This window comes from Nothoprocta perdicaria, unplaced genomic scaffold, assembly GCF_003342845.1.
Source record: "Nothoprocta perdicaria isolate Ctin4 unplaced genomic scaffold, notPer1 scaffold_404, whole genome shotgun sequence".
NCBI lineage: Eukaryota > Metazoa > Chordata > Aves > Tinamiformes > Tinamidae > Nothoprocta > Nothoprocta perdicaria.
This window is the reverse complement of record NW_020455649.1, coordinates 312,167-329,858: the sequence shown is the minus strand read 5'-3', so window position 1 is coordinate 329,858 and position 17,692 is coordinate 312,167. Positions and strand designations below refer to the sequence as shown.

At 37.5% G+C, this 17,692-nt stretch overlaps 1 protein-coding gene across 1 annotated transcript in view; it reads right to left on the bottom strand.

The window, feature by feature from the left end:
* Positions 1–1,165: 1,165 nt before the first annotated feature.
* Positions 1,166–17,692, bottom strand: part of GUCY1A2 (guanylate cyclase 1 soluble subunit alpha 2) — a 132,001-nt gene continuing 115,474 nt past the window's right edge. Inside the window, exons 6-7 of the mRNA XM_026045604.1 lie at positions 17,072–17,226; positions 1,166–4,489 (exon numbers count right to left, since the gene is read on the bottom strand). Of these exons, the coding sequence (XP_025901389.1) occupies positions 4,282–4,489; positions 17,072–17,226 (363 nt within the window). The 3' untranslated portion in view covers positions 1,166–4,281. The remainder of the gene's footprint in view (positions 4,490–17,071; positions 17,227–17,692) is intronic.

Sequence of the window (17,692 nt, the reverse complement as noted above, 5' to 3'; positions counted from 1 at the left end):
AAAAAAAAAAAAGAAAAAGAGGGATGTTAATGGAAAACAGAGAAAAGATTATACTCYAGATGATTCTACTGGACTAATACATAACACCAAAAGCATAGGGAGAGACTGCACTGTGAAACACCACATGTGCACAGCATATGACTTGCTAATGAATCAACTAAAYGGATCTCTTTCTCAGGAAAGGCAATCCCTTACAAGATTTCCTATGTTTTAAAAGCTTTAGTTTTCTGTTTGAAGAGAGGCTCCAAAATGCCTTTCCAAACAAACTTAGATCTGAAACTGGATGTGGAAATGAAGAGTGGAAGCCAAAATCTCTTGGAATTAAATTGGTTTTTTGGAAAAAAAAAAAAAAAAAAAAAAGTAAAATCCTGTGGGATTCTGCAAAGACAACCAAGCTTTCAGATTTTGTCTTAGCAGCAACTCTCCCATGCAGTGGCTTTTGTCTTTGCATGACAGATATTACCACAATGATGCAAGAATATAATTTGCTCCACCTCTCTATCACTTCTATCACCATTTTCTTCTGAGTGTGTGACCTCCCTGTATTGTGTTATGAAAGAACCTGCGTGACAGGGAGGTTCAAGCAGAAGGAGAAATCTTACACAAATCCTTAAGAACCGCTTGGGGAGCTCTCTGCTCTGCTGTTGTCCTTAGCTACGTAGGCTTCAAGACATTTGCAGGAAAAGTTGGCTGCTGGGTCAGCACCTGTGGTAATTCCATGGTTCCAATCCCTCTGATCTTAGAGCAGAGAGTAGCCACAGAGGACAAGACTGTGGGAAAAGGAGCGACAAGCCCTCACTGGGCTCCTCGCATCCTCTTCACCTCGGCCTGATGATTTTCTCACGCTGCACCTTTACAGAGGGTGAATTTGGTCCTCATAGAACGTTAAGCAAGGAGATGTTGCTGCTTATAGCTAAGGGAATAAACAGGTGTGTAGGTTTTAAATCACAGGAACAGGCCGCTGCTTTTATAGATCAATCAGAAATGCACTACAAACTTTCTGCATCCATTTCAGCACCACTTTCTTACCTTCCTCACCATCTCAAGGAAATAACAAAAAAAGTTTGAGAACCGAGAAACACTTTTTTATTTATGAAAACAATGCCAGACAAATGAGAAAGTTTCCTCTTTCATCACAAGGAAGCATTACCATAGAAACGTTGTCTAACTAGCATCTAACTGACTTCACAGCATCAATCTTGCTAATAAATTTCATTTTACTTCATAAAGTTGTCCAAAAAAATATATTTGTAACCTAATATTATACACAGCAGACACAGCTACTAAGGTAAATAGTGCTGAGAATGTTTCACACTTTCTTTCATGATGAGCTAGGAAAAAACGTCTCTAGAGAACCCATAGCTTTTTATTAACTTCACTTGTCATAACATAGAAGCAAATAACACAATACTTAGCATCAGTGCTGAAGTTTTGGGCATGTTACCTTTACAGAAGCTTATGAAAAGCAAAGCTTGTGTTTTCTTATACAGTTAATTTAGTCTAATTCAAGGAGTTAGCTAGTTTATTTGCAAACACTGCCATTGTCTCCATGGTGATGCTAACACCAATTTTTAGTTTTTGCATTGATCTCTGTGATTATACTTCCCCTTACAGTATAAATTAGTCACTTGAGAGCAGACAAGAGGAGATGCTTCTCCTAATTTCTGGATGGCATTTGCTAGTGGAATTGGATTGACTGTTCCTTCATTTATCATGAAAATGTTTCCCTGCATCCACTAAGATTAATCTAGATACTTTGTTTTTGGCAACTGTGAGAGACAGTTGAGAGAGACAGATATTGAGAGACAGTTGAGAGAGACAGATATTGAGCTACAAAGTTTTGGTCTGAATCTCTACATTCTCTTCAGGGAGGACTGTAGGTGGTGTGAGGTAAAATAGGGTTTGGCCACTGAGATTAGTAATCTGACACCAACACCTATTGCACAATTAGGATGCGAGTGAAATCCAAAGGAAATCTCAAAATACTAATGCCTTTTAGAATAATTTGCTCTCTGAGAAATTAGGCTTTGCTCCATTCATGATTCTTGCATGTGTCATTAGTGTTCCCTAGAAAAAAAATGCATGCTACATCCTGTGCATCTGCAAATTAATGGCTAAAACTTGTCCTACCGTGCATAAAAATCTCAGAGTTGCAGTTTGGATGGAAATTCTGCCACCTCAAGCTTGGAGTCTTCACCAAGTCTTTTTTTTTCTTCTGGACAACAGAGCTGCAAAAGCCTTTATCACCAAAGCAGACAGAAGGTGAAATCCTGCAGTCCTCAGATGCTCTGATATGCATCMGAAGAATCATTAAACTAGTTTTCCTCTAGAAGGCAAGGAAGATCCCATTTAAGTAATATTCTGGACTAAGTCCTATACAGCTACTCTTTTCAAGCAAGAAAACCTGCATAATTTAATCTAAATGCTGATGTCTCTGCGGGTTCAAGGTGGTTCTCTCACATCCAGTCAGGCTTCATGGAAAGGAAGCCTGAAACTCTCTCAGGAATGTTGCGCTYGCTCATTCCCACATGAAATATTGTCAGAAGGGAGAACTACACACTGTCTTTCCTCCACAAAASATGTAACAGATAATTTGAATACATGGTGAACATTATTTACTTAGTTTTAAAAGCTGCCTCAAGTTATGACTACTAAATCCATAAGTAAACCTCTAATTTCTCACCTCCAATGTGGATTGTACAATACTGAGCTTCTCATGCCTCCTAGTGCTGTTGAGATCTTTGATTTCACTGAGCTTTGATCAGGCSCATTTAAAACCATGCTGCTTCTGAATTTTAACTAATAAGCTGCTTAATGCAAGGSCAGAACAATATTGGCCTGCTGAAATAGGACACCCAGGGGAGAACTAAACAGTATTATTTTTAAAAATAAAAACCTGAGACATAAACACTGACTGAAAATGTGCCTCATGGAGGATCAGTAGATAAATCTAGATCCAGACCTTGTTTCAACAGTAATCAAGGACAATAAAATTTTACGAATTTCAACCAGCAAAGAATTAGCCTTTCATTTTTATTGACATAGACTCATCTAAAATTTGAATTGTCATTTTCATTAAATCCCTCTCCTTTGCTCCCCTCTTTTCAGCAGTTTCTAGTTTACATCATATAACACAGAGGACCTTTCAGCCAGTGCAGCAACAGAGGAAACTTCCAGATGAGCATTATTAACAGACAAGTGGTGTAGGAGCATATGTCCCATTAAGAACTGGGGAAATGCAGTATCCAGAGAGTTTCCAATGTCAGTTTCAGACTCTCCCTGAAGAACTCTTCACGTTATTTTTTTTTTCATAAAAGTCCAKGTCCAGGACTTCTACCAAAAATCAATTTGATTGATAATTTGATGTGAAGCCAGTCCCAATGGAAATGATTTTTTTTCCTCTCTCTCCTGTCAATACAYTGATCCTTTATCCTGTGTTTACCTTTTCTTGGAAAGACTGAAAACACAGCAGTGGAGGATGAATACTAAACATTACTTTATATAAGCAAGATAATGCTCACCTAAAGCTTTAGCATGAACATCAGCTAAAGAGATTAAGCAAAAGGTTTTCTTCCATTAAATATTGATATTGTTGGTGCCAAAAAAAGACAGAAAAATGACGTCTTCCCACTTGTATAACAATAAGCTTTGATAGGTAGAATATATGAAATATACAGGAGCTTTCTGAAAAGCTATCTAAGCTCACTCAACTTACAGTATGTGGAATGTAATTGTCCAGAAAGTGAAATATGTATAAAAATAGGTAAAATCCCTACAGTATTTGTACTGAATTATAATTCCTCCTGCCAGGAAGGTTACAGCAACTCTACAGTATATGTATGAAATGTTTGTTCATAAAGTTAAAAAACACCATTAAATTACTGAAGAACACATTGAATGTAGGAATGCATAATCAGAACTGACTCTCAATTCTGCTTAGCTGGTGCAAATCTACAGAGAACGATCACCATTTCTGAACAAAACAAAACCAACCTTGATGTCAAGGGTTGTTTTTTGTTTGTTATAAAGGGGCCAGACTGAAATTTATGAACAAAATTCCTCTGGAAGTGGAAGTACATTGTGTAGTTACATTTTTCCCTCTCCACTTTGTTTATTGGCAGCAGTCACCCACCTTTCAAAGTGATTATTGCCTGACGTTACATGGAACTCTTACTGCTTGCTCAGAACAAGGCAGTGAAATAGAAAGGACCTCCAGCTCCCCTGTCATGACCCAGGTCTGGGCTTGTGCTTTTTTGATGAGTCTTTGATCTGCAGCAGGCCTCATAGGCTAGTCTCCCGGAGGAACATGGTGCCAATGTTGTAAGAAACCTTTCTCACTCTGGCCGAAGAGATTGAGGATTTTGGCTGCTTCTGACCACTTCTGACCTCAAGGAAGTAACAGATCCCAGGAATTTCCTTTGGAAAGTTTTCTGGAAGCTCTTCACGGGAACGAGGGATAAAAATAAAGTTTTCTTCCTTTTTTAAGAGCCTAGAAAAAAAAGAAAATAGATGGACATGAAAGATCGTAAAATACAGCCCAGCTACACTTGGAAGAGAATAGTCCTGTGGAACCCTCAAAGGAAACAAGTTACAAGTATGTAACACTTAAAATTTCTTAAACCAGCATTCCCCCAGCTGATATAAATCAGCTTGGCATCATCAACTTCCAGGAGCTCTGTTGAATGAGATCAACTGAGGAGCTGGCCCAAATAAATATTTCATTGAAAAGTGCTGTCAGGCTTTAGAAAGTCATGTAGTCAGAAAAGGAATCAAAACCATATTAATTGTTATCCATAATGTATCATTTGGCTCATTTAAAACTCTGTACTCCTGCCAGTTGTGCAGAATGACTATTTCAAATTGAAGGCTATCTCCCAATCTTCTGCTGAAAAGCAGTAATAATGGTGACAATGATTGGGAAGTTCTCACAGGTAGAAGGGTGGTTGGTTTTGCCCCTTGCCCTCCTTTATTTGGTGTAGTGCATTTCATAAAATAGGTCAATTAATTATAATGAAATTGCCCAGAGAAAATCCAATTTCAACAAGAAACAGAATCAAATCTGGAGTTCTCCTTGCGAGTTTAATCTGAGGCAGCTGGAGTCCAAAAGAAAAGCAGGATCAGAGAGGTGATGAAGCCATGCCCACTTTTTTCAGTCTAGCCCAAACAAGTGACATGAGGTCACAGACCTGATGTCACCAACTTCATGCCATCCTAGCAGAGAAGTGCCTGTCTGGCTGAGTCTGATATTCCAGGGCCTATTATCTTCCCTAAAACAAGTTAGAGTTATAAAATAAAGAAAATAATTCTATACATTTCTTTTTGTTTCCAGTTAATTAAGCCAGGGCCGTTCAGTCCCTTGAAGAGTTGAAAGGAATCGTTTTGAAGTCATGGTAAATGCTGAGCACAGTTGGATATAAGAAAGCAGTCTGCAGCTTCTCCCCTCCCAATACATTTGCTCTTTCTCTCAATCAGTCTCATCGGAAGCTCAGAAACATCAGTGAAAAGAACCTTGTTAGCTTCTCAGTGGGTTTTGGAACAGGTTGTTTATTTAATGGCTCTAAATAGCTCTAAAGCTGATTTCTGGAGAGTAAATAAATGAATTAATTAATCTCATTGCCAAGTGATATTTTTCAAGTTGCCCAACATGCAATACCATTTCCTTTAATGCAAGTTTTTCTTGGGTTTTAGCTGAGAGAGCCAGTGTGTGCTCCCAAAAGTTCATTGAAATGTGAAAGCATTTTCTTCCCATTTTTCAAATGATTAGTGGGTTATAAATCCAATGATGCTTTTGCCTTTTAACTTCTGTGGTAGTCTTTGTTTGGCCTGTGGTTTGAGTGTCATGATCTATTTTCCAGGTTTTCAATTTTATGATCAAAATACTGAAATCTTCTTTAAATCACATGAAAGTTTTCAGAGACCTCTGCAGAGAAGCTTCTCTCCTTTCATCTTTGCTGGCAGTAAATATGATGTTTTAAACACAAAGGTTTAATATACATAAAAGTAACTCTTCTCTGCTTCCTAACCTAGATTTCTGCAAGTAACACTTGAACTCCCACAACATTCTGAGCAAATCTGCAAAGCTTCTCTGCAGTCATTCTTCCCCAAAATTCAGCTATTCACTGTGGAGTCCTYAACTTTGACAGAAATCAGGGGTTTCCTTCTCAGAGCCCAGCACTATCTAACGGTAATAACAGTTATTCAAGTCTGAAACCTAAGCCTAAAACATATATACATATATATAAACTCAGTTCAGGTCTGGTACTGTTTAGTTGATACTATCACTTTATATCTATTTATTTSATAAGGTAAAAGTGCAGGATATTAATTAAAGGCTTTATTTTCACCTGTTTACTAGGTGAAAACTACATTTTTAGGTCAAAGAGGCTCCAGCTCTGCAACCTGTGAGAGTATATGCAACCAAATTACCACATTTGCATGAAATCTCATGCCTTTAATATTACTTTTTCTTAAATGTCCAGAGATGTGGATAGACCAATAGCACATCTGGATATAAATTAGCTGTGCCCTGCTTTCTAGTATATAAACACAACATAAAGAGGAATTGTACCGGTCCATGAGATAAGATAAAACAATTGGGACTGGGTGCAACTACCTACGAAAGCCTCCAGAACTGTACGTATTAAACTGTCTCTTCCCTTGAACCAGAAAATGGGAAATTGGTTCGTGTGACTTGACCTTGTCTTCCCTGAAGATCTGTTTTAGCCATTTAGCTGCTTGACAGAATTATATTTTAAGGCTCTCTGTACCCTTGAAGAAAAAGAGACAAAATTTAGCAAAGGCTGCAGGAGCATCACCATCTCCTGCTGCTGTTCTCTTTTTGAATTCATGAATGGTCTAAATACAGAAGGGATGACTCCTTCAGCGAGATTTCTTAACCGCTAAGTACTGAGGGTAATCAGATAGCCCTTTCTTTAACATCTACATAAAGTTATTAGACACCGGAGGCAATTTCTTAAACATGATCTCATTCCCCGTCTGAGAAAACAATTTCTGAGAGAAAGAGACTAATTGAAATAGTGCACCTAATTAAGGGATGTGGGGGTTATCACAAATGGCAGCAAAGGCAACCAAACAGTTGTGCAAAGACTAACTGGTTGTCACCAGTCAGCCTTGGCACTASTGATATTCCCTCAGCATTTTGTTGTGACCAAGTCAGACTACCTGCTCGGAAAGCCTGATAGCAAAGCTCATTCTTGCATCTTCAGGATATTATATAGTAGCCTAAATTCTACATGAAGCACTTCTAATTCCCAGTGTCCCACAATTATAGTGTTTCAGTTGACGATACACAAGCTGAGCATTTCAGGAACATGCATATAAAAATTACTCAGAAACTACATCAATGCATTTGTCTCAGTTGTCTTTCCTAAATTATTTCTATTCATTTCCCTTAATCAGTAGTATTGTAAAGGACATTTTTTATGGTAGGATATTCACAGGGTGAAAATTCTGTGTGCTACTCACTGGTTGGATAGACAGTTTACAATCCAGTGCTTACATTATAAGGGTCAGGGTRCTCAAGCACCCCTGTAAATTGCCTGGAACCCGGTCTGCCCTTAACTTGTCTTTGTAAAAGTTTTAGGGGAGAAAGAATTACTTACACAATGATTTGTAGTTGATTAACCTTGATAAATTCTCCTAACCTGAAAACTTTTAAAGCTGTTTAAGTTCTTGATTTGTCAATTCCCTGATGGAAATGCTGTTGCACTTACACACACACACACACACACATGCAAATAAGAGATCATTTTTTGAGAATTATCCATTTACTTTTCATTTCCTTCACTAAAAACGTCATGTCGGTATGGAAAGAGAATGCTTGGTTATTTTCTTTTTTTCTTTTGGAAACAAGAAGCATTTGAAAGTCAGCTGGTGTCCATATCAAGGAAATCTAGGCTGATACTCAGTAATTTAAAATTACAAGCTTTTAAAATCTTGTAATTCTTTTTTAGCATCACTGAAATAGATTTAACTGTATTTCAAACTATTTTGTCAAGAAAGTCATATCCTCATTATTGACTTCCTATATATGAACTAACATGAACTGAAAATGAACTAATAAATATTTCTTACTATGATATTATTTCTTGCAAGATCCTGTATGCTGAGTGTATGCTTTCCTCCACATTTTGCTCTCTCACTTCCCATTGGGAAGCAATTTCACCTCATCTCTCCATATGTCAAAGATGTCAGACCTTTATTCTTATCACTGGATGCTGCAAAGATCAATTAACAGGCACACAAAAAAGGTACTTCTGCTTGCCTTCAGGCTCAGCAGGAAGGATGGCTTCAAGGAAACCTCATTGCAAATATTTTATGATTTCTTTATGGAAAGCATGCTAAGCTGCTTGGTTCCCTCCTGAACATCACACATTCAAAAGCTGAAGGATTTGCACAAAGGGAGGAACAAGATTAGATCCTTAGACTGCAGCTTAGACTGCAGCCAGRGTACCAACTCTTTTGGAATTATGAAAGAGGAGCTCCTTTAGAAATAAAAAGGAGGAACTCCCCCTAGACATATGCTTCCAGAGCAAAAAAGTATAATAGACTGCCACATGCACTAATTAAACTCCAGCCTCTTTGAGAAACAGCACCAATAAGGATGTATTTGTCCAAGCTACTGCATGTTCCTACCCTTTGAGCACTACCACAAAGATTTCAGGGCGCACACTGTGCACACAGCACCTGGAAATGCCCCAAACCTCTTCCCTACCCCTATCTCCCAGGACTGCTGCATCCAGCCAGCATGGATCCCAGCAAACCCAGCACCATTTGGCTGCAGACGGGTACTCTGCTCCAGCGCAAGAGCCTGGCACTCTGCTTAGCCCGTGCTGCAAGGGAGGACTATCTCTTCTCTTACCCTTTACTCAAGGCTTGTTARAAAAGCTATCCTTCAGGCAAGGCAGTCCAGTATGAAGTAAGCACTGAAAAAACAGGAATTTTCTTATGTATTGCCAAAAACTGCTAACTTGGGATGCCATGTATATATTAATAATTTTCAAATGTATTTTTTCTACGAATCTTAACATTACACTAACTATAATATCTTCTGCTTCAACAAACTATCTAGCAGAAATGTTATAGTCAGGTAATGTATATATAATTATACATTATTAATGTATATATACATTTTACCTCAGTGTGATGAATCTCCACATTCCCTAAAAAAATCATGATATTATGATATTACAGGATTTGGCAATTTGCTTAATCAGAGTTTAAAAGCTCCCACTCAGAACTGARCATCAATGTAAACTTTTAGGGAAATGATTTTGTATGCATCAAAAATTAAGCAGTATTTTGCAAAGAAACAGAATACACTAAGGAGAATTTGCACTGCTCTGCTAAATATAGTATACTCCAAGAAAMGCAAAGTATCCAAGTCAATCTTCCATAAATATTCTCTTTCACGAGGATAGCTATAAACAGAAGAAAATGTTCTTTCTGTTATAAATCTCAAAGAGGGGAGCTTTTGTAAAGAAATATATTAAGCTGTAGTTGCACTGTGTCRTATCTACCTACCAGTTAGTGTAATTACAGTTAATTAATGGCTTCCCAAATGACTTTACTGCAGGATAATTTACTCCTTCTTCTAGGGCAAAAAATATTTGCCACAGCTATCTGGGTACCTGGTTTGATAAAACATGTCAATTCGTTTTTTTTTTCATGTGAATTCAGGTGACAAATTATTTTAGCATTCACAAGGAATGCAGTTGATAAAACACAATGCATAAGGACATGAATTTCTATTGTAAAACCAAAAATCAGGCTGCCTAGTCCTAAACTTTAATAGCTTTGGATTTCTTCTATGGTTTTTAAATATGATGGAAAAAAATAGGAGAATGAAAAGATGAAAAACTGAATATGTGGTTTTACTTAATGTGAAATTTTACATTATTTTTGAAATTATGGAAACTCATCTCACAACTCATTTGCACTAAGGTTATGACAGGACCAGTCCTGTTTTTCTAATGCTGTATACTGTATATCACAGTACRCGATTCAGACTGGTGAATGCCTACCACTGACTTATGATACCTTTATTTCTTATCCACTTAAGTAGAATAATTCTGGGAGTTTTATAATAAAGCACTTGAAGAGCTACTTGGCCTGCTCTCTGTTTTGGACATTAGAAAATTAAGCTCAGTCAATAGAGTTTTGTCACCATTAGTAAAAGGCCACAAGCTTTGTATTGATCTAGCTGTGCAGAACTGTGTGCTACTCTGCCTATTGTTAATTAATAGACTATCAAAAATATATAATATAATAGACTATTAAAAAAATACACAATTAGCCAGTGGGAACCTAGGACTAAGAAAATTACCACACCCCAAGCAATCTCTTCTAAGTGAAGAAATCTAGTTTCTKACAACTCAATATCTACCTCCTCATCTTGCCTCCTCCTTTACCTCCTCATCTTAAGGAAAACTGGAATCATCATTCTTAGAAACAAGAGGGGCAGAGGAAGKGTGTGCATATTGGCAGAAAAGGGAATTTTAGGTAGTGTGTACAACAATTTTAACAGTATCATTAATGTGGCTTTTCTTTATGTATATTTTATGCATATTTTCCTTGTATATAAGGTATATTCCCTTTTACAGATAACTGTGTGTGCTACACTATATCTCAGGACAGCATGTATGGTGAATTGATCAATATAGCAATAAAGCTTTTGAGGATGACTAGAAATAAAATTCAAATTAACCTGAAAAGTTAATTGGTCTTGGAGGATGATACCATTTGTTTCTCTATAATATAGCTGCCTGTATGAAAAATAATTTATCAGTAATAATAATAAAAAAATAAAGAGTTTATAGAAATGCACAGAGCTTTAATTTAAAAGCCAYATTATCAAGTCATGCATATACTTCATAATGATGTAAAAACAGAGCTTCTTCCATCTAGCAGTCAATGTCAAAAACCTATTCAAATGCTGAGGATATTAGTCAATTCTAAAGGCTAATTCCAGTTAGATGAAGCTGAGGTAATCTCACCTGCCTCCATGTCTGAAAAGCACCCTTGGCTGCTCTTTCTTCTCATCAGATACAGTCATGGGATATATCCAGACTGTTCATCTTTGAGTTTAGGTGCTGAATGTAATGCCCAGTATGTGACAGTGGGAAACATTTGGAGCCAATACCCGATGCCAGAAGTACCTTCTCCATAGGGGAGATATGTACTGAGAAAGGCCAGAGGTGAAAGGCAAAGGAGAGTTCATTATTTAAATAAAGTCACTTGACAAATAGCAACAATTACGTTTACCTGCTTTTGATAACTGCCTGGAGATCCCAGGGCATTATGTTGTAATACTATTAGGGAAACAGGATGAATGTAGGTATATTATATTAATATCAGATAAACATCATTATTCATAGCTGAAACAATAATTAAAAAGTATTTCRTCTTTCTTTTGTGCTGAACAAGAGACTCCTAATTCAGGTTGKTTTTGCTTCCTGAGTATGGGAAATAGGTAATTTTATTCAATTCAGAAAAAAAGAGATGAATTAAACCTATGGCCAGATTGCCATTTTTCTAAAGAAACAGGAAACGTTATTCTTCTGTTCCCTCCTGGSCACATGTTTAACAGAGACCAGTCTGAGATACCCTATTTACTCTCCAGTTTCTGTCTCTTTTACTGGAAGTTTTACCAACACTGTTCCAGTGCTTTCAATCTTACAATACTTAGAGGTTCAGAGGGGATACAGCAGACAAAAAAAAAATGTTTGGTTCAAAAGACAAAAGCAAAAGAACAAGATATTTGGAACAGAAATGAAGTTCTATACCCAAAAGCTTCAGAGACCACCTTTGTAAGAACTTTTGTCTCGGCATTTCAGAGCTCTTCCCAAGCAGGGGTAGCTGGAGCAAGATTGCCCAAGGTTTGCCACAGCTGCTAGGCAACAGCACGATGTATTTGTATTTTTAATTTCTGATTCTTACACAGACAGATTACAGACTGAAGCATAAACATTTGAAACCCATAACAGACATTCTGAAGTGTGATGATAACTTAAACAATGATGGCTCTTATAATGTATATTGTTGTACTATATAATGCAAGCTGATAAGTATCAGACTCGTTTTCAGTATCTGTGTGCTTTGTAAGCACAGAGCATGCCAGAATGTTCAGCATGGGGAAAGGTAGGTGTAAATATGTAATGATAAATGCCAATAGTTTTAATTAATTGGTATTCTGTTATTTTCATGCTGACTGCAGAATTATCTGCTTTGTAAAATATTGCTTCTTAGATAATAAAAATATTAGTTGACTACACAGCAGCATAGTATGACAAGGTAGAAGCATTTGATGTAAAATAAGATCAGTTATAAAGACATTTCAGTGTTTTAGTATACAAATYGCAGCAAATTCTATTTCAGAAAAGTCTATTTTGATACAGATTCTATTTAAGAAATGTTACATTACAGTTCAGACTTCCTAGATTACCTCTGGGGACTCTGAATATTCCTGCCTTACAGAGCATTTTTTAATAGCGATCTCTTTCACTGTGTCAGAATCATCACATTTCTTCTCCCCAACCTGTTCTCATGCTTTCAACAATGTCTGAAGGTAGGGTTTTGAATAGGCTAAGTGGCCCCATGCACCTTCATTTTATATCTCAAATGTTTTCTGAAATATATAAAAGGAGCTAGTTCCTTTTTCTCACTACTTTTAGCCATTCATCTTGAATGACCACTATCCTGTTTCTACTTTCTTTACCTGCATATGTGTCATTTGTCATTCTGAATCTTTTTAGCATATAACATCAGATTTTCCAGGTAATACCTAAGTACAGGTAACAAATATGCATAATTTACTATTTCGTTATGGTTTGTTTTGTTCTATGTAGTAATAGTTATTTTTCTAAACCAATAGTTATTTTTCTACCATTTTCCCCTTTTTTTAAACTAACAGTTCAAATTCATAACTTTCACAACTGGAAAATAAGACCATATTTGATGTTCCCATAGGGAGAAAGTCTGACAGTACTAAAACGAGTAGAAGTTTTATCAACGAAACTAGTTGAATCCAGATTTATTCCTATGTATATTAAAACATTACCTGTCGCACTCCCCACTGGCTTTATCCACACTTTACTACTTAGAAGGAGCTATGAGAGTCTTCATACACCTCTTCTAAAAAAAAAAAAAAAAACATGCTTTTGATGGACTAAAGAAGTCCCACATCAAGTAATGAAAGTAATGAATCAGAAATATCCTAGGGATACAGCAGGAAATCAACACCAAGACTATCCAAAGGCTAGCATAACAAAGGGATTTGTGTGGTTCAATTAGAGGATAGTCTTGTCTTTTACCTTTCATTTTTTGTTACCATGGCTATTGCAAAAAGAAACAAACCAAAAATGTTCTGTTCACCAAAATTTATTATTGTTCCCTCAGCTTCAAAAGGTGTAAAAATTATCCCCAGTATATGAAATTATTTTAAGTTCACAGGTTAGTGCTGTGGCATTAAGCTGCAAGAAAATGTTTTGCTTTATGTAAAATGGGTTATGAAATCTGTCAGAAATTATTTACTTCATTAAGATCCAGAATTCTAATCAACTAACACTCAGGGTGAATATATACATGGACAAATCATACATCCATAGAATAATTTAGTAYGAAGGGCACCTCAGGAGATTTGTAATCCAGTTTTGCTCAAAAACAGATCAACAACACCGCTTCATCCAGGTGCATACTTCTAAGGATGGAGACAGCAGAACCCTGTGCAACCTGTGCTGCAGTTTGATTGTTCTTAAAATGAAATTTCTTCTTTGCATGCAGTCAAAATCTCCCCTGTTTGAAGTTATGGTCATTGTCCTCTTGGATTCCCACCATTCCCCACTGAAAAGGCTCCACCTCTTTGATGACCTCCAGTTAGGCACTGAGGGCTAATGTCATGCGCTCCCAAAGCTGTCTCAGCTCTAGACTGAACAAGCCCAGTTCCTTCCATCTCTTCTCATCAGGCAAGTCAACCATCTTGCCAACACTGCACTGAATTTTCTCATTCATAAAATTCTGCCTGGTTCCAGGGCCCCAACACTGTAGCCAGTAATCCATATGGAGCTAACGAAGGCCAAGTAAAGGGGATTAATCACTTCCCTGGATCTCTGTCTGTGCCTTTTTCATGCAGCCCAGGATGCTGTTGACCTTCCTTGCTGCCAGGACGCTCTGCTTGCCCATGTCCAGCTCACTGCCCCCTGGGATCCTTAAGCCTTTTCCAAAGAACTTCTCCCCAGACAGTCAGTCCCCAGCCTGTAGTAAAAATACCTATTGTAAAAAGTTCTTTTGTTCTATGTGCAGGATTTTACATTTGTTTTTCTTGAGTTTCAAAAGATGCTCATTGACTCCTTCCTCCAGCTTGTCTAGGCCCTATTCTAAGCATACTACTAGCTCCATGGTGACATCTGCAAACTCAAGGAGAGGGCACTCTCTCCTCTCCCAGGTCACTGATGAAACAGGGCAGATCCCAAGACTCCTGCAGTTGTCCCTTTTTATTGGTCTTCAGGCAGAGTACAACATATTTTAACTATTTGATGTAAGACCAGAGATCCAGCCAGTTTTTCTTTCATCTAGTAGCTCATCCATCTAGATTGTAATTTCCCAACCTGCATACAAGGATGCCATCCGCGGGAGACATCCAAAGACTAGTTAAGTCAAGGTAGATGACATGGTAGATGCTTGAGCTGTGGGGTAAGACTAGATGATCTCTAAAGGTCCCTTCCAACTTCAACTATCCTGTGATTCTGTGACATCCACTGSTCTCCCTTTATTAAAAAAAAAYCTAGAAATTTTGTCTCAGGGGATCCCTACAGCCAAGACTGATTGATAATATTTTATTTTGTGAAGATAAAAAACAGTCCTACCCMCCACTGAAGTTGATATGTTGACTGAACAGAGAATCACATACTTTGGACACAAATGCCTGAACATGGGATTAAAGTGAGTAGAAACAAACATACTTGTAGTGGGATAAAGGACAATGTAAGAGCACTTATTGCTTACAAACTCTACATACTAGTGCTCAATCGGTTTTCAGAACAGATTTCTTCTCAACAATGCAATATAAAGATGACATACAATGACCATGGATCAGCTGTCTCATGGTAAGTGTGCTGTAGCATTTTGTAATCAAAAAGAAAGCAGAACTGTCTCTGGAAAAATAAAAGTGACAATGACTTAATCAATCCAAGAATAGTCTAAATAAATAGACTTGTGCACCACCGCTCCCACAAATACTACCCATATTTCCAGCTGTACATTTTTTAAATTGGTATAAATTCTTTAAAAAAATCCTGTATATTTTTGTATTTAAATGAGCATATTTTCTATACCTGAGAATAGTGTGGGTCTGTATGTCTCTTGCTTGTTATGACACAACAATATGAACTTGATTCTGTTCACTTTATGATCAAAAGTCTGTTCCGTTTTTCTGCCTTTTGTTGAACTAACTACACTTGCTCCATTCTGTAAATTTTACCTGTAGTGAATGGACTATGAACACGAACGTCATTTTATTCACTAGTTTTAATTACTTTTTAACTTTCATTTCTGATTGCTTTATATTTTAGCATATCAGGAGCTTCAAGTCTTGGATGAAGAAATTCCATTTAAAACTTTCATTTACATAGATAGATGTATGAAAAAATAAATATGRAAATTCATGGTTCTATATAAAGAAAAAAAGAAGGAAAAGAAGTACTGTTGGAGCAACGGTTTACATATTTACTACAGAGAAACAGTTGCAGAATTGAAAAACAGTCGAGGTAGGSGATCATCTAATCTAATACTCTGCTCATACAACCTCACTCTAGCAGTCCCCAAATCTGGGCAAAACCATGATTCAGAAAACTATTTCAAATACACAGGGTAGGAAAAAGAGTGAGATATACACCTCCCRACAGAAAAGACAATATATGTGACCCTGGTGTGGCCACAGCTGGAGTACTGTGTCCAGTTCTGGGTTACCCAGTACAAGAGGGATGTGGAGCTGCTGGAGAGAATCCAGCGCAGGGCTACAAGGATGATCAGAGGCCTGGAACATCTGCCCTATGAGCAAAGGCTGAGGGAGCTGGGCCTGTTCAGCCTGGAGAAGAGAAGGCTGAGGGGGGACCTGATCAGTGTCTATAAATACCTCAAGAGAGGCAGTGAGGAGGATGGGTCATCCTCTTTTCAGTGGTGGCCAGTGACAGGACTAGACGAAACAGCCACAAACTGAAGTACCAAAAGTTCCACAGGAACTTAAGGAAAAATATCCTGACAGTGAGGCTGACAAAGCCCTGGAACAGGCTGCCCATGGAGGTTGTGGAGTCTCCTTCTCTGGAGATCTCCCAAACCCTCTTCGATGCAGCCCTKTGCCACATGCTCTAGGTGACCCTGTGTGAGCAGGGGGGTTAGACTAGCTGACCTCTAAAGCTCCCTTCCAACCTTAACAATTCTATGATTCAATGATTCTATGATATCTATACTAATCCAAGCAATAGAAATCCTTATAGTCAAACTGTCGAACAATAAGAAATACCTTTCTTCTTTAAGAGTTGTTACTCTTAACCTTCTTTAATGAAGTTTACTCTCCATTTGCATAAGAATTGCTGATAATACTTTGTTTTTTCAATCTTTTTCTTAAGTATTTTTTAAATTAAATTTATACGAAGACAACGCTAAACAAGAAATTTTGCCCCCAAGAATGCTCTTTGAAAACAGTCTCATCACCAAAGTTAAAGACTTTAATACAGAAATGTGCTTTCTTCATTAGCTTTATGTCAGCTCAGAATCTTCAGCCTGAAGTTGTAATAGTGCATGAAATGATGGGTATGATGTGCATTTCCCATTTCTGTTACATGCTATTTTTGGTAGGAATGATTGACGCTGCTGTAGTAATTCCTTTTTTGCACTGACTTCTTTGTACTCTCTGATGCTACTACTTGGGCAGTAGCTCTTTTCAGTTGTCCTGGTGCTCTGGTGTCCTTCTGCTGATATTCATAGTAAAAGGATATAACATGTTACTTTAAACAGGTTGCAATAAAAACAGAATGTAAAGGCTGACAGCACTTACTGGTATGTGGTTGGACTGACATTGATGCGACGTGGGTGACTTCCTGACTCGAACTTGCTTGCAAGAGTGACGTTGTTCCCAAAGAGACAATACCGTGGCATTCTTACACCAACGACACCAGCCAGAACTGATCCTGAGTGAATGCCTATCCTCATCTGAAAAATCATGAGATCCATGTCAATCAGTGCCTCTTGTGCTGCCCAGTCCAATGTCAAYAGTTATTTATACATTAATACTTAAAATATAAACTTCATATTTATACCTTGGGATGACCAARAATTACTGCAATGTTAGTCATTTTATCACACAGATATATTACAGAGGAATACTGCGAAATTAGTTTAAACACAGGCTTTAAAATAAGATACACATTTTCTCAAACTGGTGGAAGGAATATAAAGAGGAAGGAACAAATATAGTAAATTTATCCTTTCATATTTGCATTTTTTTTCCAAACTCTTCAAGGTCCAAGGCTACTTTTTCAGGCTACTTTGTCCGACGAAGAGATATTGCAATGGTAGAGATGCTGAAGATAAAGACAAAAGGGCTTTTAAAACCATTTTGTTAGGAGGAAGAGGAAGAGGAAGAGGAAGAGGAAGAGGAAGAGGAAGAGGAAGAGGA